The sequence below is a fragment of the Daldinia caldariorum genome, assembly GCF_022478825.1.
Source record: "Daldinia caldariorum strain CBS 122874 unplaced genomic scaffold F4812scaffold_14, whole genome shotgun sequence".
Classification (NCBI taxonomy): domain Eukaryota; kingdom Fungi; phylum Ascomycota; class Sordariomycetes; order Xylariales; family Hypoxylaceae; genus Daldinia; species Daldinia caldariorum.
Genome location: NW_025953050.1, coordinates 673,399 through 698,551, shown reverse-complemented (window position 1 = coordinate 698,551; position 25,153 = coordinate 673,399). Strand labels below are relative to the sequence as shown.

At 48.4% G+C, this 25,153-nt stretch overlaps 7 protein-coding genes across 7 annotated transcripts; 3 read left to right on the top strand and 4 right to left on the bottom strand.

The window, feature by feature from the left end:
• The first annotated feature begins 2,952 nt into the window (after nt 1-2,952).
• On the top strand, nt 2,953-5,865 carry F4812DRAFT_111176 (uncharacterized protein). Its single transcript, XM_047929342.1, has 2 exons — nt 2,953-3,179; nt 3,372-5,865. Exon 2 carries the CDS (start codon nt 3,409-3,411, stop codon nt 5,356-5,358), a length of 1,950 nt encoding a protein of 649 aa, XP_047788077.1. The 5' UTR covers nt 2,953-3,179; nt 3,372-3,408; the 3' UTR covers nt 5,359-5,865.
• A 982-nt stretch (nt 5,866-6,847) lies between these two features.
• F4812DRAFT_111135 (uncharacterized protein) lies at nt 6,848-8,206 on the bottom strand. Its single transcript, XM_047929341.1, has one exon. It carries the CDS (start codon nt 8,065-8,067, stop codon nt 7,069-7,071), a length of 999 nt encoding a protein of 332 aa, XP_047788076.1. The 5' UTR covers nt 8,068-8,206; the 3' UTR covers nt 6,848-7,068.
• Nucleotides 8,207-8,890: 684 nt separating this feature from the next.
• F4812DRAFT_111126 (uncharacterized protein) lies at nt 8,891-10,609 on the bottom strand. Its single transcript, XM_047929340.1, has 2 exons — nt 9,198-10,609; nt 8,891-9,102 (listed from the first exon to the last, which is right to left on the bottom strand). The coding sequence occupies exon 1, from the start codon at nt 10,424-10,426 to the stop codon at nt 9,251-9,253; it is 1,176 nt and encodes a 391-aa protein (XP_047788075.1). The 5' UTR covers nt 10,427-10,609; the 3' UTR covers nt 8,891-9,102; nt 9,198-9,250.
• A 1,010-nt stretch (nt 10,610-11,619) lies between these two features.
• F4812DRAFT_111096 (uncharacterized protein) lies at nt 11,620-13,321 on the top strand. Its single transcript, XM_047929339.1, has one exon. The coding sequence runs from the start codon at nt 11,842-11,844 to the stop codon at nt 13,213-13,215; it is 1,374 nt and encodes a 457-aa protein (XP_047788074.1). The 5' UTR covers nt 11,620-11,841; the 3' UTR covers nt 13,216-13,321.
• Nucleotides 13,322-13,697: 376 nt separating this feature from the next.
• F4812DRAFT_452223 (glycerol-3-phosphate dehydrogenase [NAD+]) lies at nt 13,698-15,048 on the bottom strand (the record flags this gene model as incomplete). Its single annotated transcript, XM_047936322.1, has 2 exons — nt 13,698-14,898; nt 14,972-15,048. The coding sequence occupies 2 exons, from the start codon at nt 15,046-15,048 to the stop codon at nt 13,698-13,700; spliced, it is 1,278 nt and encodes a 425-aa protein (XP_047788073.1).
• Nucleotides 15,049-16,097: 1,049 nt separating this feature from the next.
• Nucleotides 16,098-17,630, bottom strand: F4812DRAFT_111083 (uncharacterized protein). Its single transcript, XM_047929338.1, has one exon. The coding sequence runs from the start codon at nt 17,325-17,327 to the stop codon at nt 16,464-16,466; it is 864 nt and encodes a 287-aa protein (XP_047788072.1). The 5' UTR covers nt 17,328-17,630; the 3' UTR covers nt 16,098-16,463.
• A 3,083-nt stretch (nt 17,631-20,713) lies between these two features.
• On the top strand, nt 20,714-23,578 carry F4812DRAFT_452222 (fungal-specific transcription factor domain-containing protein; the record flags this gene model as incomplete). Its single annotated transcript, XM_047936321.1, has 3 exons — nt 20,714-20,871; nt 20,997-22,436; nt 22,486-23,578. The coding sequence occupies 3 exons, from the start codon at nt 20,714-20,716 to the stop codon at nt 23,576-23,578; spliced, it is 2,691 nt and encodes an 896-aa protein (XP_047788071.1).
• Between the last annotated feature and the right edge of the window lie 1,575 nt (nt 23,579-25,153).

The window sequence follows — 25,153 nt, the reverse complement described above, 5'->3', positions numbered from 1 at the left end:
TCTGACTAAAAAGACCGTCCGTCTAAATAAGCAATGTCAGGCTTAATGCAGCATGCAAATCGGCCGGATCTGTCTGCACGGACTAGATCCCGACAATAGTAAGAACGGTTCCTGACGATGCAGTAGACCATGAGCTAGGCTGCTAGGTATTGTGAATCAACCCCGACTTGCATATGCACAGCCTTGATTGCAGTAAGGGGTTCGATGAGATCCAAGTGATTGGTTCATATTAGGCCCTCTTCATGTGACAATGTAGATGGTGGTTCGTGCATGCGGACTCACCTTGAAGTGACCCAATCGGCCGGGACGTTCTCCAATTGCCTCAGAGGGCGCATCCGCCTTCCAATGAGATGGCATAAGGGGAAAGAAGTCTAAGGAGGCATCTGCTAGTTCCCGATACAGGGCTCGGAGCTTAAATGATCTTCCTGTAATTTGCGCCTCCTCCGTGGCCCACCGTACAGACGGAAGATTGCGATGTCATGAGGTACAGCCTATCCGCCTACGTACGCGCGGGATCCGACATGAAGGGGGTTTCTCGAGTCCCTGGATTTTTTTGCACCTACGTTAGGTACATGATATCTAAAAAGCAGTAGAGATATTTGATCACTCCAATCGCATTAGAGCTTTCAACATCCATAGAGAAGCTGAGGTGAAAAAAGAAAAGAAAACGTTCGATATTTGAGATTGAGAATGAGACAAGACATGGTAAAGGATTTTTTTAGAGTGCGGATCTTGACTGAGACAACAACGGACGTTTGGGTCCGGGGGGTAACCAATAGCTTTTCATGAATACAGATTTTTTTTTTTTGTCTACGACTCCTACGGACGATCGAATATTCTAAGATAGGTAGGAAAAGGGCGAAGATGCAATTACGAGTCTCTGTAAAATTTAAGGGTAGTAAAAAGCTTGCAGTTGCAGTTGCAGTTGCGTTGTTACTGCCGTAAAAGACTTCAAAGATGTAAAGACGTCAAGATCAAGACGTAGTTGCACCGACAGTTATACTCTATTAAGTTTAGCGGGTTTCATTGGCAAGATTTAACTTTCCGCTAGGTATAGCACTAAATTTGTACCTAAATTTGTACTTCGGACCTTGCCTAACCTCTCTATCCATCACATCTTTCCAGCTTCAACTTCAGGTTATCATCTCATTATTCTTGCTTTTCCATACTATGTATGTCGCTATGGTATCAGGTAGATGGCATTTAGTCATGATGGTTTACTCAGGGACTCCCTTACCCTAGTAACTAGGCGGTTACTGCCAGCCTTTTTTCCCTTTGGCACTTCTGAGCCCTCCGGGCCCTTCAAAAACAAAAGGGATTCTGCTTTTACTGTGGAACCATGGGGATACCCCTGGCTTCTCATACCGCTCATTGCATCATGATAGCCGAGGCCCTGTCGAAGCTCATTGCGACTCTCGGCAGTATTCCGAACGTCATGGAGCAGTTCGTCTTTCTTTTTAAGAAGGGATAAGGAGGGGTTGGATAGTCCCCGACTCAAGTGGCCTAAATGGCTTGAATAGGCCTCGGCGTCTTATCTTACACCACACACCATTGCTATCATTGCTGGTGTGGGGTGTCTAATAGCCCCGTCAAGGCCGTCAAGAAAGATCTAGATTCTAGACTACAGTTACAATATCCTACATACATAGAGGAGCTATGCATCTAATGGCGTAAGTATCTGTCCAATTCCCAAGGTGAGCGATGGTGCACATTGCTAATAGCCAAGTACATAGAGGTACCTAACCTACCATTGAATTTAGTGAAACCGGAAACACCGAGCACAAGGCTGCTGTACTCAGAAAATTTGAGATGCTCAGGTCCTCCCTCACTATATAGGTACCTGGTATTACAGGTATATATGTCTACCTTAGGTAGTACCTTAGGTACTTATATAAGGTAAAAGAGGTACCTACTACATATGTAGCCCGCGACTTCCTGGATTCATTGGAAATGGGGGATAGTCTTACATGAAAATACCTATCCGACTTGGCCGCAACTGCCCTCTCTGAGAATGAATATAGGTATTTTAGGTATTTTAATTTTCTTCGTGCTTTGCTTGGAACAGCTAAGTAACCCCTGGCCCCCCAGCCAACAAGTCCACATTCCCAAACCGATCGTCTACCAGCCATCTTAACCAATGATATCGTGGCTACCTTTTATCTATCAAATGACTGGTTGGCTTCCTCCACATCACAGCCCCCATCACCGCTCAAGACTTTGGATGAAAATGAGATTCCAAAGTCCGTGCCTGTATTGTATCGTCTGCCACCACGAAACCAGTTAGAGTACCTAGGTAGAAGATCAGACTAGCAGCAGCCAAGCTGACGTCCAATAGACGCGTACGCGATCTATTACAATTTCAGCTACAACTCCAACTACAATTACAACCACTTCATCTAATCTACTTCTACCTAATCCGATCCATCTCAGTCTCAATTGATTTACATACTCGATATCAAAGTCGGGTGGTTAAACATTCTTTTATTCAACAAGAAATAACAATCCCACTTACTATCGGTTGATAGCAATTGGTTAGTTCATCCATTTCCATCATACCTTATTCGTTCCCTTCGGCAAGAACTGCACCGACACATTAGACCGAAGCTGAAGCTCACCAGCCAGCCTTGGATCGTCCCATACGCCACTCTGATCCAGTCCTGTTTTCCATCACTATCCCTTATACTCATTACCCCAGCCGTGATTAAGACATACCAGTTCGCCAAGTCCTCATATGGAGGTTTCGGTGTCAAAAGGAAGCCCTTCGCACTAGAAACGCTTTGGAAGCACAACGTCAGGCCTGTCCTATCTTTATTTTCTATACTTTAATCCTCAAATTCATTTAGTATTCCTCGACCTGGCCTGCTGTGCCCTCCAACGTTAGCACTCGGTCTGTCTGTTGTGTAATGCCGGTGCGGCGGACCTCGAGATGATATGTACACTATTATATATGTACCCTATTATTTCCTAGTCGTGACACCACCAAATCAATCCGGTCTACGGCCCTGCTCATCACGAATTTATTTTTCACATTACTCACTTACTAGCAGCTTTTAACTGTCACCTCCAGGACCGGACGCATTTGCGCTCTCACTCAGTCAGGTTTATCAACGAACTTACACCCTGATTCACGTACTTTGATTACCTAGGTAGTCTTGTGCGAATAAGTCCACTCGTGACAGGTAGGTAACCACTTTACTCCACTGGGCACTTCCTTCGCTCGAAATACCATACATTAGGTATACCTACTTTTATTTTATGCTTCAATTTAACGCTGTCTGCAAATTTATCCTTTCCCCTTTTCTTTCCATTTTGTGAACCAAGATCCCACAAAACTACCTATCTAATCGTACACAAGCTGACAAGATGAGAAGATCAGGATTATCAAAGCCTTCCAGACCAGCAAACAGGATGGTCAACGGGCTAGAGAAATTGGAGAGGTTTTTTGGTAACTCAAGGAGGAGAGATAAGGAGAAAGCGACGAGAACTAGAGACGTTTCAATTGTCTCGACCCCAACTCAATCCCCCAATGGCCCTCATTTTCCTTCGCCCTCTTTCATGCACCCAACGTCAACGCACATGAAACCTCGAGAAGAGCCAGTACCATGGTCTAGATTAATGAAAGAGCGCTCCCAGAGCCTACCCGATCCACCTGGCAGCCTAAAAAGACGGTCTTCAATCAGCATCATCTCGAATCACCGGCACCACCCCAGCGACCCTATCCGGCTTATATCGCTACTAGTCGAAGATGAGGATACAACTGACATGGAGATGCTGTCCCGTTTTAAATTTCCAGATAGCCATCCCACGAACGAACATACGGACGTTTCTTCTATAGGTGACACAGGCGACAGATTATCACGCGAACATAGTATCCAGGAGTTCCCAACCGCAAATATTCTAGATTGGTGTCCTCGGCGTTTATCTTCGCTGTTCAACAATCTTGGTCTAGATACTTCTATCGACTCTATTGACAATCGTCTAGCTAGATTCCCGAAAGACGGTATAGAATCACTAGTCTCGATATCATCTCCAACACCATCATCTCCACCTTCTCCTAGGACGAAGATAAACCCCTTTGCCATACCACCTCGAAAGTCATCTAGGATATTGAACGAGGCTTTGGCTAGGAATCTAACGATTTCGACTAGTAATCTTTCGCAGTGCCCAGTCTCTACATATCCTCCCGATTCCCCACCTGCGTCGGACGGGGAGGAAGATTATGAACCAACCGTAATACACGGATCAACATCAATCAAGGGTCTATCTTCACCTATCGAGTTTACGCCGCGTCCCTCGTCTGACTCTGTTACCCGACCCAGTAGCAAGGTTTTAACTCGTGATAAAGCCGTTCGGGAATCGTGGGGTGTGAGAACCCAGGATCCAGCATTGATATGCAGTACTCAGGGTGAAATAGCATGTATTTCTCAACCACATATGGTGCAGAACTCGACAGGCATAGTTTCCATATTGGCAATGAGCAAACATGCTATATATAACCACTACATAAGAGAGCCGTCACTTGACGATTTTTTCGCTCTCGATGACGAAGACGTTGCGGAGAGATTACCTGCCACTCCCATACCTGAAGCGGATATACCGCCAACACCACCTCCGAAGTTTTCGCCGAAGACTCCTATCGGCAGAAGCTGTTCCACCCGACATGTGCCGATCGCCCCTACTACCGTGATTAATCCCATATCTGGAGAACTTACCCCTCCCCGTACACCTACGGATTCACAATTTCTCTCTTTGGCCTATTCACCCAGTACTACGTCAGCAGTTTCAGGGGCAATGTGGGCAGCCAACATCGCCAGAACTTATAACTTCGACTTGGTGTACATAGTCGACCTTTGGCCGAAAGCTAAAGAGGAAAGCTCAGATCTTGATCAATCAACTTTTACTCATTGCCAACACGACGCGGCCAACGCAGACAGCGTTACTACCCAACATACTATAACTGCGCATAAAAAGCCAGGAATGACTGGCCGAATACTTGCTGCTTATGGCCTAAGTGAATTTGGTTCACCATTCCGAATTCATGCCGAGTTTCATAGGAATATGCTTAGATGCAGGGGTTGGAATGAGTACCGCGACGAGCTCGCATCCCCTGAGATGATATCACGCGGCTGGGCATGCTCATTCTATACCGGCTATTCCTCAACAGCCCGAAATGCTATCGGCGAGAAGCACATAGCACGGGGTGGAGCTATGGATCGCGGTATAGTCTTTGCGGCGTATACGAGGAAGACAACAAAGTCGGTAATACCGGTTAGGTCATCGCCAAAGCAGACGGCGATACTCGGCAAGCTACTCTACGACTCACAGAAACTTGTCGATGTCTTGGTCCATGGCGATTGATTTCGAGCTACATAAGAGGTAGCTACCTAACTTATACCTACATTACCTGGGTATCAACCTAGGTACCTTATACGTGTTACATATTAATGAAGATACCAACAACACAGCAGAGTGATTTCTAAATCCAAGACCGTAATGTCGGATACGTGCTACGAGGTATTAATGATCCTAGGTGTCTGGGGGTAATGACAAATTTTAGGCGCCATCATAACGCATTTGGTTGACCTACATGGGAGAGACGAAAAAGACATGATATCGCATAATTCTAGTGCTTTGTAACATACGCATTATCATGGAGTGTTAACATTTTATTTGCATTACCAGTCGGTTATCGTGTTCCAGGGCAAGGAGATTTGAGGCCAGTACAACATTCAAATCGATACACACAAAATCTCTCGTCTTGTGAGGCTTAAGAGGTCCAGCCGTGTACGCATAACTAAGTGGCATCAATCATAATCTTAGGTAGGTAGGTAGTTAACTAATCGCTCATTTAAACGGATGCCGAAATCTCTATAGACTTTCGATGATCAGTATAGATAATTTCCGCAGCCCGCTCTACCAAAGCGAATGTTGCGACCTAAGAATGTCCGGCGATGACGACAGGAAGCACAGAGGTAGCGACTACACGCAGGTTGTTAACCAGCTAACCCGCTTCACCTCAAAGGCAGTATCAACCACACTGCCCATCGCAGCTGTTCCTATAAGATGGAAGCATGTGCCAAATAGGGGAGGTTAACAATGGAATCAACCAAGTCAGTGTACTCTTACCCTACTCCGGCACGTAGCCGTACGTCAATATATCCATCTGTTGAATATATTGATCGTACTTGGTCGAAACCAGGCGCACTACTTGGCCCATCCAGAATATCCCTGCCTACGATGGTAGCGTCGCTCCCCGCGTACCTGTCTTGCAATTCTTGCAACTTCAGACTGTCGCGTATCGCATAACGGCCGACTGCCGTGCTCTGGTAATTAGGGTCGACGCTAATTTAATAGAGCCGCGGGCGAAGTAGTGAGCAGCATCGCAAGTTCAAAAGTCACCAATGAGACACCAGGAGTATACTCGGCAAACGCACGCTCCTCGTGGGGCAGCGGGTGCGTTAACGTGCCATATTCAACATCACCGCCCAAAATAGTATCACAAGCCAATGACATACAGGTCCAATAAGCACCTAACAATACAGCAATTGAACGAGGACTGCTCAAGACCAAGGACCACAATACCAATTCGTGGTCAAGTTGCCGATATGAGCTGGTCTTGTTTACCATGTTGGGGGGTAGAATACTGTTGGTAAGCTTCACCCCTTGACCTGCCACTTATTATTGCTCAAGTCCAATCACAAAAAAATACCATGTGTATAATGACAAGCTATATACTTTTTTACTTATTTATTTTTCTATTTCGCTCTCCTATAATGGAGGAAAAACAAGAATCCAAAATTAAGGCCCAGAGCAGTTCATCACTGCATTGCGCAAAACCAACCCCGTCTAGCTAAAGTTCTGTGATCGTCTGTTCGCAAAACTCATGCCAACTCCGCTTAATTATCTGGTACCCAAGATATCCCAAATCTAAAACAATAAAACACAAAGGCTGTCTCCAACCCAACCGAGCGATGAGATTCGCTGACATCCGCTGTAGTATCCCGACCTCAGCCGGACAAACAAACTTTATCCATAAAACTTTTTATATATTTCTTTTTCTCTTTGCCCCTACACCACCCTCTCAGCCTTCTTCGTCTTCTCCTTGACCTTCTCCTCCAGTCCCTTCAGCGTCTGTTTGGCCCTGTGCATCTTCTGCGTGAGCTCAAGCTCCTTGAACCGGAACCAGAGCTCGACCTTCTCGGCGCGCAGGAGGTCGCGGGCCTGCCGGAGCAGCGGGCCCTGGGTCTCGTCGAGGAGTTGGTACTTGAGGTGCACGACCTCGCGCACGAGCTCGTGCTGCCAGCGCTCGCGGTGGAGGTCGTTCTGCCAGTAGGGGAAGTCTGCGCTGTCGAAGCTCTGCGTGGTGCTTTCGTCTTGGTCTTGAGGAGGGCAGGCTGGAGGGGGGTAGTCTGGAGGGGGGCACGCTGCGCGCTCTTGCTCTTGATGGATGTCCTCTACCTCCTGCACTTCCACTTTCCCCTCTATTTCTTCCGCTTCTGTCGCGTTTCCCTCCCCCTCTCCCGCTCCTGCCGCTTCTCCCACTTCCTCTTCTTCTGGAGACGCGTCGAAGCCGAAGTGGATGCGGTAGCCGCATCCGTACCTTTTCCTGCAGAGGGCGATGTATTTGTCGTGGCTTTCCTTGTCTCGGGGCTGCACGTCGGACACGGAGAAGACACGCTTGCCGTGACCGGTTTGCTCCTCTTTCGGACCGCGAACAATCCCGGACATCTCCCCATTTGGGTACTTCAGCCCGTGGTCTTGCTGCTGCTGCTGCTGCTGCTGTTTTTGTTGTTCGGATAACCCTCCGTTCCCGCTGTCTTGTATCCTCTTGCCGCGGCGTCCGTATCGATCTCCTCCGAGTCTTTCCCGCGGCTCTTGGTAACGGTAACTGTTTTGCTCGGAGCTCAGTTGGCGTTCGGGCCAGTTTCTTGGCTGCGCGGTATTATCTGCGTACCGGACCTTCTTGGATGTGTCCCGTGGGTAGTCCCCGGGGGCCAGTAGGAGTGATTTGGACGTGCTGGCGATTGAAATGGAGGTGGATTGATTAGGTTGGTAGGGGGTAGACATCGTGATGAAAGATAGAGAGGGTGATTTAGTGGAAGTTAGGTTTGTTGGGGGGGTCTAGGTAGATATGATGGAACAACGATGATAGAAAAGGTATTGTGTTCTTATTTTGTAGAAGTACCTATGTAGTTCTGGGGGAATGGGATGCGCGAGTGCGTGAGTGAGTGGGAGTAGCCCCCCCCCCTTTTATATAATCCTGAAAACTAGCTTACGTTTATTCGGAATTGTTCTTCAGAACTATCAGGAAGAACTAGGAGAAGAAAGTTTTCCGGTCTCCTTGATCTACTTGGGACGTGTGGCCTTTGCTGATCTACCTCTGCTACTCTTGTAGCTGGGTGGAGGATATACTTCAACCCGGACCATCAACTCAAACAGGGGTAATACGAAGGCAATAAGGTACCTGTTAGCTCTTTTACACAAGGCGAATAGTTACTTTACCCCTTATGATAAACAAACTATAACACGCCTCATTTTCGCATCACCTCATGGGTGTTCTACCTACTGTTTTCTACAAGACTATCTCCTCCTAACGGCTTTAAATTCCTCGCGAACCGTTTCGTATTAACACCAAGATTCGTCTCGCGTAACCAACGGTTCGACTCTAAGTGCGTCTAAGAGATTGTCTGCGTATACAGCATTAACCGTGTCAGTTTTCATTCTATCTAACGGCGTGGAATCCCGGGGCGTCGTTATAGGGGAAAGTATAATCCTGAGGAGACAAATGCTTAAATACTTCTCTAGAGGATCTAGAAGGAGTATAAATGTTTTGGAAACACTCGAATAGAACACCACACCTGCTACAGCGGGATATACGGGGCAAGCAATAGAAAGTTATGATGTACTATTCTAAGTCCGACTACCACTCCATATACATAGGGGCCCGTGACGACGACGGTGGCGGCTTTAGCTTTCGGTGATAACAGAGTATATCGCCAGGCGAAGTAGCTGAGGTACATGCGAGTCGATATATGGGGGGGCGTGGAGGGCGTCACTTAGGTTAGGCTAGGTACCTGGTACCTTAGAGGTAGGTAATTATCTCTTGTAGAATTATGTTGTGTAAGAATATTATGCAGTTATCTCGACAATATATACAATCTCAAGAACGGGGGATCTGGAGCATTAAAACATTTTACCTTAGGTACCAGGTCCCTAACGTAAGCTTTTGATCTTCCTCGCCCCCCAAAAATTACTTTTCACCTTCGTGTCTTGAATCGTGATGGTGGTGGCCTATGCTGTCGGCGACTCTTCGCATCTGAGCAGATGCTGCTGCTCTCATCTCCCCTACCGCCGTCCTCTGCGTCTCTTCTATCTCCCTCGTGGCTTGTGCCCCAGCCTGTCCTATGCGATCCGCCTGTTGCTGTACCTCTCGTTGACTCTCCTCGGCCGCTCGGGTGGCCTGCGCACGCCGGTCTGCAACCTCGCGATCTAGCGCCGCCGCGTGGCCTTCGACTTCCCTGGTGGCAACTTCTTGCATTTGCCTTCCTTGCTCCTGGACATGATGTGTAACGTCTCGTGCCATTCTCTCTAGACCCGCCGCCATCCTGTGCACGGTGCCATTAACGCCTTGATTAAATCGATAATCCAAGTCTTCCATTTTGGAGACATCCACGCCCCCGACCCTCTCGTTGCTATCCCTAAAGCCCCGCGCGTTCCTTGTCACCGACGTGTAACCATCGGGGGTGTTCATCTCGATCTCTTGCTTAGTATTATTGTACATCCGGTCTATGGTTGCGACCACTTCGTAGACGTCGAGCGTGCACCCCGTGCGAGAAAAGTCACGTTCGCGCTGCTCGATAAACTCGCGTATCTTCTTCCACTCGTTTCCGTAGTACTTAAGCCGTGCCGGCAACCCGCTTCCTTTGAGAAATGTTAAGAGCCCTGCGATAATGGTGTTGATGGCGCCAAAGGTAGTAACCGCCCCGTGGCTAACCCCTGCCGCGCCCATGGCTGTGAGCGACGCGGCTACTACAATCTGTAAGAAGTAGCAGGCGTTGATCAAGATCGAGAACACCTTGTAGCGATCTTTAGACTTCTGCTCCGAGTGGACGACGCGAGCGTAGATGCCGATGTTGGCGGCTGGGCGGGTTCCCACCGGGCTCGATTCGCTGTAACCGAGATACGGCGAAGTGCTGATGCCCACCATGAGGCGGAACAAAAGAAGAGGGTTATCCTCCGGCACAAGGTAGCTGTGATGGCCAAGCGGAAGAACATTCGAACTAGTCGCCAAGACTGGTGCCGCAGTAGTCGACCCGGCGTTTACCGTGGGAGCGACATTCTGTGTTCCTTGTTCCTCATCTATACGACCTTCTTGGGGTGTCCTCTTAAAGAGTAGCCGTAAGAGTGCGCTAAAGAACGATGCCATATCGTAAGCTGCTTCGTTTTCCCCTAGCCTAGGTAACTAAGCGCGGATGATCGTACGATAGGAAAGCATAGGTAAACAGGTACACAACTCCAAAAACAAAACCACAACGACAACAACAACTATCCAAAAATCTAAAACTGCCAATCCACGAGACTTATTAAGCCACAGTACTGAATCATCTTTCTATAGTTTATATTTCCTAAATGATGCGGCTCTGTTTCAGCTCGTGCGCGGAAGCATGACTGCCCAAAAGACCTATAAAATTACCTAAAATAGCATCGATCTACGATGTGCTACGGCCAAATATTACGGGTTTGGCCAATGATTGTGCCTTGCGGGGACTTCAACGGAACCTTGCTCCGTTGTGTGCCAAGTCACGAGGGTCGACAAGCGGGCGAATGTTCTTTGAGGGGACGACCCTCCATCGCCGACCACTTATATGATCGTGAGGCACTGATTTGATGCCTCGCCCATTGTGTCGTAGTCAGCAATCCTGAACGTAGCAGTACGATACGGTCGCCGAGCTGACGCGCCCGGGACCCTGGTAGGTAATGAAATTTTGCTCGGAGTGCTCGGTAGCATTTCTAGAAAATGATAAGTGAGATGAGATGGTATATGCAGCTCGAGGTCTAGAGAAAAAAAAAAAAAAGAAAGTATAATATTTAAAGTCGCATCAGCACGGCAGGCTATCGAAATCATCCCTGAGACCTACATAACGCCGTTGAAATTACCGTACCATACCATACTGTATAGTAGTATCTAATGTTGTCGTGATTCCTACCTGGGGGGTAAGAAGTAGCCGAGGCGATCTTACCGAATAAAGGTATATCATCTCTCCAATATAGCACGCCGAACTCAGCCGCATACATATCATACATATAATCTTGTTTGATTCGAAAGCCGAGAAATTACCAACGTGCTGGATAGGCTAAATTTTGTAAGCAGCCAAGTTTAGCCCAACTCAGCTCAGCGCAGATATTAGGTATCGTGGGGTTTACTATGTAGAAGCCGTGCATGCGTAGCCAATCATAAGCGTAGAACGGTAGACCCACATTCCCTTCTTGGAATATTCGTTCATAGCGAGCCTGGAAGTTAGTCATCTATCGGGATCCGTGGAGTTTTACACTGTACAGGCCAAGCAGAGGTACCTAGAGGTATGACCTAACCTAGGTACTAGGTACCTAGCAATACAACCTTAGATGTCTCATCTCAATCCCTTGTCGTCCCTATCGCAATCATCTTCTCCAACAATTATTTTACTCAAAGCGCCATTACGTACGCCTCATCCATTGCTTTTTTCCCCCCGTGGCTACTTTATTTCTACTATCATCATCACTATCATATCATGCTAGGGATTTTAACTCCATGCTAATCAATAGATTGGATCCTCTTATTTCGCTTCCTTACATCCAGCCATGAACCTACGCTCGGACACCCCTTCTCTCGAAGAGGGCCTCTTATTAGGCTCAAGCGATCGTGTCGATTCACCTCGACAAGCGCACGCTCTAATCAACCACACCATCATCCATTCTATGAAGCCTCTCCCTGCGCTTCGTTCCAGATCCTCCTCCTATTCCTGCCCTCCTCTCTCAAGCATCCCACAAACCTCTCCCGAGCGTCTCGCTCTCGCTGCCACCTCCTCCCCCAACAATGACGTCCCCGTCTCGTCCGCGCCGTCGACGGTCCTATACCTCGCCTACGGCTCCAACCTCTCCGCCGAGACCTTCCTCGGCAAGCGCCGCATCCGCCCCCTAAGCAAGATTAACGTATCCGTCCCGACCCTCGACTTAACCTTCGACCTGCCGGGCCTCGCGTACTGGGAACCCTGCTTCTCCAACGTCTCGCCGCGGAAGCTTCCCAAGCCGCCTATCCCGGGCGATCCGCCGAAACCACCTCATTTCCCTCCTCCCCCGTCGTCGGTAGAAGAAAAGCTCTCGGACGCAACGGTATCCTTCCCCTCGCTCCCTCCGGACAACGACGACACCCCGTCCTGGTCTAAGGGGCTCTACGGCGTGGTCTACGAGGTCACGCGGGACGACTACGCGCAGATCGTGCGCACCGAGGGCGCCGCCTACCGGGAGATCGTCGCGCCGTGCCTCGCCCTGCCCCCGCCCTTCCACGTCCCCGAGAAGCCGCCTATCCCCGAGCTCCCGAGGCCGTTCCTGGCCCGCACGCTGTACGCGCCGCGGATTCCTTCTTTCCATCCTCCTTCCCCCGGAGACGACGACGACGGTAACGATGATGATGGTGGGGATGACGATGATGATGGGAAAAAGAAAAGGAAGGATAAGATCAAGCGCTGGTGCCGCAAACTCTTGCTCCCCGCAACCCGCGGGCCCCCGGGCTACGCGCAGCCCAGCGCGCGGTACCTCGGGCTCCTGCGCGACGGCGCCCGCGAGCACTACCTGCCGGAGGACTACCAGGCGTACCTGGGGCGGGTGGAGACGTACACCATCACCACGCGGCGGCAGGCCGTCGGGCGCTGGGTGTTCCTGCTCACGGTGGTGCCGCTGTTCGCCCTGCTGGCGCTGCTGCGCTACGTGCTGGCCGGCAAGGACGGCGGGATACCGCGGTGGTTGGACGTCGCCATGACGGTCCAGAGGAACCTCATGTGGAAGGCGTATGATGGCGTTTTCAAGCCGCTGTTCGGGGACGGGGAGAGGACGGTGCCGAGGGAGGATGAGGATGATGGTGGTGATGGTGGTGATGGCTTGCGTAGTAGCACGGGGAGGATACGTGCACAGATGGCGTGGGGAAGTGAGAAGAGTGCCTTGTTGAGGGATTGGTAGCGTAAGCGGGTGGTAGGTCCTTAAAGGTTAGGAGGGTAGTGTTGCATTCCGAAGGTGGCAATCAGGCAAATTAATCAATTCTAACGTTTGACGAATTTCAAATAACGGTGGCAGTTATGGGATATAATGTTGTTTACCTCCTATAGGTATATATTTTATGTCCTTCTCGCTTAGCCTAGCCTATTTCTACCACGCAACCAATCGTGAATATAATGCAGCCTAGCAGAGGAGGTGGGCAACCCTTTGAACCATCCATCCATCTATTATCACCTCTATCCCTAAAGCACTACCCTGTCCACGCTACTCGCTTTTTCCCCGCCTCTTCGTATTATCTCATCTCTATTAGCAACAACAACTATATATATATTATGTTGCCTTGCCTACTATAATCTAGGTAGGTCTAGGTAGGCAAGTCACACTTTGGGCCATGCCGGGACGATACGAAGTACGTAGTAAGTACCTAAGGTACCTAATCAACCTCTTTAAGTCCTCGCAACAAGATCCGGGATATCGTCGACGGTATTCCTGCCCTCGAGGATATTATGCACGGCGGTGAACAAGGGGTAATCCTGCTCGAGGCCGCGCTGCCTGAGGAAGGAGTTGACCTCGGCGGCGGTGCTGGTGCCCTGCAGCTTCTGGCCGTTGAGCTCGGTCCGCTCGACCTCCTGGACGGGGACGCCCTTCTCGACGGCCTTGCGCGCGCACCGGAAGTTGCGGCCGCCCATGCAGCTCGTGATCAGGTCGGCCACGCCCGCGCTCTCCTCCGTGAACGTCCCCGTCGAGATCGTCTCCCCGAAGAACTCGTGCCCGAACTTGACCATCTCCAGCAGCCCCACCCGCATGATGGCCGCCTTCGCGTTGTCGCCCCAGCCCCGCCCGTCGACGAACCCGGCCGCGAGCGCGACGATGTTCTTCAGCGCGCCGCCGAGCGAGACGCCCGCCACGTCCGACACCATGCGCACGTGGAAGTAGGGGCGGTGGAAGAGCGTCTTGAAGGTGTCGTGGTCCAAGGGGGGATACTCCTGCGGGACGGGGGTCAGCTTGGTCTTGCTGATGCGGCCGCGGACGTCGCGATGCTGGTGGTCGGCGAGCGGGGTGATGCTGAGCTCGCTGGCCGACTCGCGGGGGGAGCTGCGGCTCGGGGTGCCGGAGCGGGGGGTCGCGTTGCGGGAGGGGTTGCGGGAGCTGTCCATGGGCGGGGGGTCGTAGGCGATGGTGGTCTCGGACCACTTCTCGGCCGCGATCTCGGAGGCGATGTTGGCGCCGGACAAGGCGCCGCAATAGATGCCGAGGCCCTCGCCGATCCACTCGGAGAACAGGGATATGCCCTCGTCCGTGACGTTGACGCCCTTGATGCAGGATATGCCCCGGGCGAACGGTAGGATCTTCCCCTTGAGCTGGCCGCAGATCCTGTGGATGAACTGGTGCGGCAAGTTGAAGATCAGGATGGTCGAGTTGCTGACGGCGTCCTCGAGGGAAGGGTTCGCGACGAGGTTCGCGGGCAGCTTGACGTCGGGGAGGTACTTGACGTTCTCGTGGTGCGTGTTGATGACGGATGTGAGCTTTTGGGTCTTTCCCTCGTACTCTACCTCCTCTTCGTACACCCACATCTGAACCTCCTCCTCGAATAATTCCGGGTTTTCTTTTGTGTTCTCGGAAACGATCTTGGAGATTGTCGAACCCCTTTTTATTTTGTCACGCTGTAATTAGCATCCTCTAGTTAAAAAGTGAGATGGGGACTATGGGATGGACATACCAATTTCCAGAACCGATAACGGTCACCTTATGTTTTCTAGTGGCACTGCCGTTTGCGCTCAAGAGTCCCGGAGCCATGGTAGAGGAGTGAGATGAGAAGCGTCTAGTACAATTATACTGTAGGAAGAACAATGATTTCTGCGAGACTCGAGCGTGGGCTGGGGATCTAACGGAAGAAGCAAATGGGTATCTCGATAGACGTAGTAGTATTTTCATATAGAACGGGAGGGAGACAAGAAAAGAAGGTTTTGTCAGTTTAGAAGCACAATCGAGGCTATTTAAATATTAACTCGGCAAAGAGGTGCCGCAACGAGATGGTGATGACGATGTCTTACAGAAACTCATGTGACAGCAAAGCATCGAAAATATTACCAAGTTTCAAGACTAGACAGGCCGAGGCGCTTGGGAAGGGGCAGCGAAAAAAAAAAAAAAAACCTGTGGCACCTCGCCGAGTAAATCGTGAGTGACGCACGAGACTGGCAGAATATTGAAATGTCATATCCCTGCTATTCGGTATACTACCCTACCTAGGTAGGTACCTAGTAGGTAGGTCAAATAAGGGGGGTGGACCAACGAAGTTATACCCTAATGGACATCTATCCCGAGGTTTGATTGGTTCAAAGTGTTGAAACTATTCGATATATAGCATATATGACCCCCACAAAGCGGCAACTTGCATGGGACATTCGAGATTGGAATCATATCCGTCTATTGAGGACTTAACTGCTTAGTCCCAACTTCACCGCCTACCCCAGGGAGCTAAATCTTATCCAACGAGCCGGTTCGGGGATTTAGGTCGGAGCTAAACCAATTAAAGATCTGAGCTTGTGAGGGGCAGAAGGAGTTTGACTGCACTACTTACACTTACTTAGGTACACATTACCTGGTACCTGATATAACTAGGAAGGACCTATCTTAAGCATACGTACGTCTCCAATGACGTATAATATTTCAAGGTACCTGTTGCGTGTAGGTAGTGAAAAATGCACCTGGTATTCAAACGTCAGTTCAGTTGTCAATTACCACAGACAATCGTGGTAAAGAGTTAAGATGGGCGCAGCAGCAGCCTGACCAAACCTGGAGCTGTGGTGAAAATAAGCCGAGGTAAGATTCCGGAGCCAAGCCGAGGCGCTCCAGCACGATAATTAAACCACTCCAGAATATATCGGATCGCGCACATGCACGAATAAAATAGTCCCAGTACCTAACCTACCAGGTAAGAGGCATGTCTTAAAACATAAGGCAATTCTCTAAACTCCAGTCACCATCACGAGATTATATCGAAGTTTATAATAGGTATTTTGGAACTTTTTGTTTATTTTGGTACTAGTTAGTTAGTATTGAGCTTAACATGTCTTTTTTAAAGCCTCCTTTTTGGTACTTATCAACTTTTTAGTCTTCCTTGAAATGGCAAGAGATAAAGCAAATACATTAGGTAAATATATACATCAACGAGCCAGTTATACATTCGCTCAAAAGCTTGTCCCTTCAATTTACCGACTCACTGTCGGAGTGAACTTGCCGCTTTCAATGTCCTTCTGAGCCTGGAGGGTCAAGTTGACGATCTCGATGACCATGTGCCGGCGCTCCTGCTCCAAGTGGTCGTCCTCAGCGCCGTCCTGGTACCAGACGCTCGAGAAGATCTCGAAGCCGTCGATGGGCTGGCTGTAGTCGGCGCCTTTCACGGGGCGGAGGGAGATGTGCAGGACGCCGAACCGCGTCCCGTCGCGGAGCACCTTGTCGCCGGCCTGCTGGACGGGGAACTCGGGCAGCGGGCGCAGGAAGGCGTTCTTCGCGAGGTCCGGCGCGCCGAAGTTCGGGATCGTGAAGTTGGTCGTCACGCCGCCCCACCCTTCCAGGATCCTGGACGAGAGGCCCGTCGACGTCGCCGCCGTCTCCTTGTCGTAGTGCTCCGGGTTCGCCGCCAGGTTCGCCGCGTCCGCGTACGGCGACGAGTACCACGCTACGAACCGCGCGAACGTCACGTTGGGCAGAAACACGACGCCCCGCGCGTCGGCGGGCACCCACCCGTCGCCCGACCTGTCGATCACATCGTGCCAGAACTTGTCGGCGTCGTCCTGGTCGGGAGCTAGGAGCACCTTGAGCTGCTCGGTGCCGATGTCCTGCTTGAGCTTCAGGATGGCTTCGACGCTGTCCTCGGGGAGAACGGGGCGGGGCTTGTCGCCCAGACGCGCCTCGACTAGGGACAGCGCCTTCTCCGCCGCAGCATGCTCGTACTCGGTCTTGGTCTGGCCTAGTTTAGGTCCGGATAAGAAGTACTTGTAGCCCGAGATCGTTTCGTTCAAGGCCGCTGCCCGGAGGGCGAGGGTAAAGAGAAGGAGAATATTCTTGCGCATGGTGGGCTGGAAGGATTCGATGCGACTAACTGCCTAACCTTAGGTAGGAGGTAAGTACCTAAGTGATCTGGAGTTGAAGAGGCGAGACTAGGTATGGGCTAGATATGTTTTTTTGAAGGTAAACTCGTAGCTGCTGAAGATGATCGTAGCTAGATCGAGATTTGATGTCTCCCTCTCTCTCGTATTTATATTTCAGCTAGAATCCGCTCGTTAGCGTTTCGGTCACCGCAATCTTCTAGAACCGTCATCCATATTGCAACATCGCGAGCCTCCTTACAAGCCATCCTAGCTCCCTAAACCACGTGTAGCAGGTAAGAAGCATGAACCCACGAGGGTTCTTCTCGGGGTTTACGGCGTAGTAATTGTCGTTCAAGAACTCCACTGAGGCGAAGGAAATTCGTACACTGACGAATCCCCAGCGATCCCATGGGATTCGTTAGTAACCGACAACGCGGGCATCTTTTTAATAGGCTAGTTTGCATAGTATTTGATTTCCATCGGTCAATGCCTTTATTAACTTAAGTCTCCCTTTGTTTACCTATACTATGAAATTCGTATATGGGTTGACCATGTCGATAATAATACGATTTAATTCCGAATACATAGTATGCAATCGGAAAGTTCCGATCTCCCTACCCCTTTAGGTAACTATAAAGGACTTTAGGTGGTTAATTGACGAGTTGATTGGTGTTTTCTTAAGGGAAGGATACGGTGCTGAATCCTCACTAAACTTACTTGAGACAATGTCCCGCTTTTGCACCTATAGGAATAGTCTTGTCTTTCAGTGTAAGTCCACTCGAACAACTCAAATCACTTATTAACCTAAAGATATTAAATATCTGCTTGTTATTTCGTCAAGCTCCAGGTCAACCTTGAAACGCACCTAACAAACATGGAATATATCATTTATGTTTTGTGTGTTTGCTATGTCCTCGGGCCGATGCTAGCCAAAAGATGTAGAAGTATAGTGCAGGTGGCGTCATCTTTGAGCATAAAACCGATTTTTGTTTATAGTTGGACAATGCAACTTATAAATCTAAAGCTGAATGCGTAAACCGAAGACGATAGGCGTAAGTTAACAGAGGCTATAGGTAACTATGATAACCCACTACATTAGGTACCTGTCATGAAATCTGATTGATAGTATCTATTCGTATTTCCCCCAACCCTACTGCACTCACACTCCCACGTTACCAATAAACCAGATGTTAATGGTATGACGGATATGTATTTCTACGTAGAAGCCAACACCGGGTTGACCGTCTCGAGTTAAGCAGACTTTCAAAATAAATTAAGAATATCTGCAACTCTAGTGCAGGAGCCACAATAAATCATATCATGGTTAAACCGTACAGGGGAAAGAACTCATGGGAACCTGGTTCTTGAACGTCGCATTCTTGAGGCGTAGGATTCAGTAGAATTGGCGTAGCAGCTTGGCGTTAATTACCTAAATATTGCTATAACTCTTTGAGGAGGTAAATACGGATATTCGCATAAAGCTCTTATACCTTAGCAGGTAGGTACCTACCTGACATCTGTCATACCGTGATAACAAACACCATATACTCCTTTATAAATTTTACATCCCATAGCCTTCGTTCGTCTGCAATGCTTCTACCTTTTCTTTCAAATGCTCACGTACCTGGGCATTTCCCTATACTACGCCACTGACTTTTTCTCTCGTATTATCTATGACCTTCGTTTTAAGTGGGTATAGTAGAGTCTAGAAATCGCTTTACATTATAACGTAAGAAAACAGAATGGATAGCTATAGGTTAAAGACAATCGATATCTTCCCTCTCTATACTACTATATTGTATCTAATAATTTCTGGTTGATAGCTCCTTGAACCTGTTCGCTGGGGTAATCTACGTGGGAGGCTGGCAAGGTGATCCTTTAGAGGATACGACGGGAATGTACTAACGGGTACATATTCCTAGACCTAGACGTCTATCTACCTCTTAGATGCTTAACTGCTACTGTTGCACGAAATGCCAGCTTTTTCCCACGGGCTAGAATTCTAGTTTAGTGATAAAGGAGCGGGATTTGCTTTTGTTTGGGAGGGGGTAACGAGAAGATAAGTACCTATACACAAATGAGCGTATATAGGAGGAAAAAAGACAGCGTCCCTCTTTTGAACCTAGCTTTTGAAATACTTGAGATAGAGAGGGGAAATGGGGAATCTCTTAAAGTATACCGAGGCGCATTGGTTTCATATGAGACTGAGTACTTTTATACAGATTTATACCTTACTTACCTAAAGTAACTATATATTAGCTCCTGTGAAAGAGAAGCTTCTCGGGTAACAGCGCCTTGGGTGTTGTTACGCGTTCGTGTATGTCACGTGTCATTGAGCTTAAACCACCAACATTGAATTCCATGTCCATTTACGTAAAAGATACCTGGTACGTATTAAAGTGTCAACATGAAGGTTATGCATATGAGATTACCTAATCTAAGACGAAAGGCGCGAACTTAGGAGGTACCTAATCTTTCATACTGCATTATCTTATCTGCGTCTGACTTCCCCCCCCTCCAAACTACGATTTACGATTTTATTCGTTCCAAGTTGCTGATCTTCTACCTCTCGTACTTGTTGTACTTGCTTTTTCAGGTGACGAGCGTACGCCCCGGACGCCCCGAGTGCCGCCGACGACTTCTTAATCGCCGTTTCCTAATCCCATCCACGAATCTGAAGAGCGTCTGATCCAGCGGTCGTTATCTTGTAACCTAATTGCCGTAAGCGTTCTCCCCCCGCCGAGCCTTTCGTGGGCCAATGGCCGCGGCGCCATTATCATCTATTACTATTATCATGTTGAAGATTTAACATAAAACCGAGGGAATATTACTTTAGAAAATATTTATTAATGAGAGAGGGGCGTCTCTGTTTCTGTGTCTCTCTTTCTCTCTTTTTCTGCGTTTACTTATTTTTGAAAAAGGATAAAAAATAAAAAATAATAATCAAGTACCTACCTTATAATTAACAACAACACCAAAAGGACCGGTAATTTGGGCAGCAGTACGATATCAGTTTAAGATTCGTCAAGGTTCGTCAACATCTTGGCTACATACTCTCTCCACCTTACCTTAGGTACCTACATTAGTTAGGTAGGTACATTAGGTACAATTCTTACCTAAGGTACTCACTTAAAGGTACCCAAACTTACCGGATAGCGCGCCGTTTTAGCACCTCCCCTCCCCAATCGTCGTCGCATCCATGCCTATCAGCCCTTAGCTTGCATGTGCCTTGAAACTGCGTCTTTTCCATTACGTTTCCCTTTTTCAACCAACCTCTCTTTGATAAACCCTGATACCTAATACGATACCTAGCTAATACCCCAATACTATTGTTAAACTAATCTAGTCCGCTGCTGTGAGACTTTATTATGGACGGACCCGATCTGTCGGGTTTACGACCACAGGTGGCCTTGTCTTCCGGCCATCCTCCTCCTACTGCTGACTCCTCTTCTCACCACCCCCCGGCCAAGAAGAAGTCAAGGAGGGGCGGGGACCCGTCCAGTCAAAAACGCCGATGCGTGAGCACGTACGTGATACCCCCGATATCTTCTTCTTTCTACTAATTACTACTTCGCTACTTCGCTACCTCACTGCTTCACTGCTTCACTACCTAGTCAAGTTTGTAAATTGACCTTGCCGGCTTTCCTTTAGTGCATGCATAGCCTGTCGTCGCAGGAAATCGAAATGCGATGGCGCACTACCCAGTTGCGCCGCCTGCGCAAGTGTATACGGTACCGAGTGTGTCTACGACCCTAACTCGGATCACCGCCGAAAAGGAGTTTATAGAGAGAAGATCGACAGCATGAAGGCGCGGAATTCCACTCTCCAGATCTTAATCGAAGCCATCCTTAATGCAGACGAAGATGATGTCCTAGAAGTAGTCAAAAGAATACGGACCTGCGATAGTTTAGACGCCGTAGCCGAGTCGATACTCAAACAGGAAGAGTTCGGCAGTGTAGGAATTGATGAAGAAGATCAGATAGAGACCGATTATACCACGGATATGCCCATCGAGGGTGAGAGGGACCTTGCCCGGAAGATGGGGGAGCTACGGCTGGAGAACGGCTCGACGCGTTTCATCGGTGGTACGTCCCACCTAATACATTGGGATATACATGGGGCGCCTAATCCGGAATACGAGTCTCGAAATACTGTTGGTGCAGCTGATATAGATCCTATCACGAGTTGGTCTGATGTAACCAAGGATCCAGAAGTTGTTAGGCATCTTCTCGATATGTACTTCAACTGGCATTATCCGTACTTTACTACGCTATCGCGGACTCTGTTCTATCGCGATTTTTTAAGGGGGAGATCTAATATCTTACCGAATAAGGTTGCATATTGCTCGCCTTTATTAGTAAATGCGATGCTTGCTCTGGGATGTCATTTTACCGACGCTGCCTGCGCCTTTGGCACGAATGGAGATAGCTGGACCAAAGGAGATCACTTCTTCGCCGAGGCTAAGAGGTTGATTGTTGACAACGACGAGTATGAGAAACCTCGGTTAACGACGGTTCAGGCTTTGGCTCTTATGTCCGTCCGAGAGGCGGGCTGTGGTCGAGAAGCTAAGGGCTGGGTCTATAGCGGGATGAGTTTCAGAATGGCGCAGGATCTAGGGCTCAACCTGGATATTGGCGGCATCAAGAGCGATAACGAGAATCTAGACGAGCAGGAGATAGACGCCCGGAGAGTTACATTCTGGGGCTGCTTCTTATTCGATAAGTGCTGGTCGAATTACTTAGGACGACTTCCACAACTACCAAAGAATTCCTATAGCGTTCCCAAATACGACGTTTTCCCGGATGAGGATGCGGAACCCTGGTGTCCCTATACCGACTCTGGTTTCGACGAGTCGGTTAAGCAGCCGTCGCGAACTCGCACGATCGGCCTGCAGTTATCTAAATTATGTGAAATAAGTAGCGACCTTCTCTTATTCTTCTATCATCCGAATCATATAGGACGGTCGAGCGGGAAGTCAGTCGAGCTGAAAAAACTAAGCGAACTGCATCGTCGTCTTGAGGATTGGCGAAAAGAATTGCCTAAGGAACTCGAACCTAAGGAGGGCCAATTGCCCAATGTCATTTTGATGCAGTAAGTTCTCCGTCGCTACAGTTAAGATATGATAGTTAATCAGGCTCAGCATGTTCTTCCATCTTCAATATATCCACCTCTTCCGTCCTTTTCTCAAATATTCACCAGCTACGTCTCCCTTACCACCCCATGTATCTCCCCGGAGAATATGTACCGCGAATGCGGGTGCTATCTCCAAGTTGATGAGACTATATAAAAAACTGTACAACTTACGCCAAATCTGTAATATTGCGGTATATATGTTACATTCCGCTTGTACTATCCACATACTCAATCTCCCTGAGAAGACCGCGAGGCGGGATATTATTCACGGTGTGAAACATCTTGAAGAGATTGCAGAAGATTGGCTCTGCGGGCGACGAACTCTTAGCATAATCAGTGTTCTCGCTCGTAAGTGGAACGTCGAGCTACCTGAAGAAGCTTCTCACGTTTTACAGCGTACGGACGAAAGATGGGGCACATTCAAGACGTCCGATGTACCTTCACCTCGTTCACACATGACCATATCTCCATCACCACCAGCTGTCGCGATGTCGCCACCGGGGAAAGTTGACCATAGTCCTGCAAATCACAATACCCCTCCAACTTCAGTTCCATCGCCAGTAGCTGCGCCGGCATCAAATGTCCCACCCGAGATAATGCAAAACTTGAATTCATCATCATCTAACTTCCAACCCGATTCGCAAATGCCCCAACCTATGCTAGACAGCGTGGTTATCATGGGCAATTCCGTACCTTTAGACACAGATGGGCTAGGTAATCCTGAATGGCGTCAGCCTCCAGCCGCGCAGAATGTTCTCAATTATCCACAAAATTTCCCACCAGTTCAGAATGGCACGAGCTCTAATCAAGCGCCTCAAAACCCAAGGCGAAACCAGGTTCCGAATTCCATGTACGCCGTTGATGGACAAGACTGGTACCTCAAGGATGGCGTAAACTGGCAGTCCGGGTTCGATACTTGGAATATGGGAAATGGGTCATCCGGCTCGACGAGTATATCGGACCCATCCATATTCATATTCTCATCGAATCCACCTGCCAATAACGCCGGGCGTTCTCTCGCTCCGATGGATTTCAACTTTGAGGGCCTTAATAACTTATCTTCATCCATGGATGGATGGGATCTTCCGAATCTGGAGTGAAGAAAAGAAAAGCGAAAGAGGACAGAACAAAAGCAAACAAAGATGGCTAACTCGAGTGTGTATTTCTAGTATCGTACGTTTTTGAAAAAGCTAGCGTTGCCAAAGCTATGTGAAATCTTTTGAAATTTATCAGGTACCTTATCTACCTCTTCGGTACCTAATATAAGAACCTTGAGGTACCTATGCAAGCGAGGTGAGAGGGGCATGATTTATACCTAGGAAAGCCACGATAGCACATGCTGTACCTATTGTATATAACGATGTTACGTCTATTCCTGGCCTTGCTCTCGTTTGGCGTTGACGAGAAATGATGAAAGCGAATTTACGTCTCGAGACTAGACGGACATGGTAATCGTGATCATAATGATGGCTACCTAAGCTAGTCCTGATCGATTATGTCCTATTGAAAACTCAAAACTTAAAAGACTGAGAAATTCTAGTTGCGTGTAAAGAATACAAGGTAACCTGCTTGAGGAGAACCCTACTACCAAGATCCGACTAATTAAGACTGAAGTATTCAGATAGTTATAAGAATTGCATCTTGATATTTTAGAAGCTTTGGTTTGTTGATACAAGTGGGGTATATACTTGTGTTCAGTTCGCACTCGAGGACGTAGGCAATGTATACAATACTTAAATTTATTAACCTGTTTTACAGCTACTTTATATCATTAACACTATCGAACATACCAAGCATCAATAATAGAAGTTGCTAGCCCAGGGGTTTCGCAATCATTTCTAACGCCAAGAAGCTTCACCAAGCCCCCTTTCTTACCTTGCCTTACCTTTCCTCACCTCACCTTACCTACCTCTGAATACAATCAGCCGAGAACACTGAATAAACCAACCCATAACAATGCGACATCCCCCAAAACAAGCCGAAGAGTTTCACCCCCGGATTTTTCTGTCCTGTTCCTCACTGATGATCATACAGAAAATGAAAATGAAATAAAATAAAATGATAAAAGGGTTCCTTGCGGGACGGCAGGGCGGATGGGGAAAAGCTTCATTGGACGTTGGGGGGGGGGTTGTCGAAAGAGGGTATGTTGACAAAGCATGGCATGGCATGGCATGGCATGGCATTGACGAGTTTTCATTACTTATCTACCTCCTACCTACCTACCTACTTCCTAATCAGGTAATATATGAGATCTGATTTTTTGTTTTTTCTTTCTATTCTACTCTTATCTGGAAGATGCTACATCTATCTACCTTCTACCTAAGGTTAGGTAATTGGTATCGATAATGCAAATGCAAGCAGCCGAATGGAAGAAAAGATCGATCGCTTAGATGTCATTACGACTAGGGGGAGAGGTGTGTGTATATGTGTGTGGCAATGGTAAGATATTTGATTGTTGTCTTCGGTCTAGAACCCGCGTTTTCATTTATTTTGTGCTACCCGCTTCAAGGGCAATATCTCAATTCATCTGAGGTCATAATATGACTTTTTAAAAAGGGGGGGGGGGGGGGGGGGGGGGGTATTAAGCTCGTGGGGGTTTGTACAAATAATTTATGTAAACCCCGCACCATAGAGGTGTGGGTAGAAGATCTACCTGTGACAAATTTTGAAACAGA

What these genes read in the sequence shown, in the direction of transcription:
- F4812DRAFT_111176 (XM_047929342.1), top strand. Translation starts at nt 3,409, where the DNA reads ATGGTCAACGGGCTAGAGAAATTGGAGAGGTTTTTTGGTAACTCAAGG.
- F4812DRAFT_111126 (XM_047929340.1), bottom strand. Translation starts at nt 10,426, where the DNA reads ATGGCATCGTTCTTTAGCGCACTCTTACGGCTACTCTTTAAGAGGACA.
- F4812DRAFT_111096 (XM_047929339.1), top strand. Translation starts at nt 11,842, where the DNA reads ATGAACCTACGCTCGGACACCCCTTCTCTCGAAGAGGGCCTCTTATTA.
- F4812DRAFT_111135 (XM_047929341.1), bottom strand. Translation starts at nt 8,067, where the DNA reads ATGTCTACCCCCTACCAACCTAATCAATCCACCTCCATTTCAATCGCC.
- F4812DRAFT_111083 (XM_047929338.1), bottom strand. Translation starts at nt 17,327, where the DNA reads ATGCGCAAGAATATTCTCCTTCTCTTTACCCTCGCCCTCCGGGCAGCG.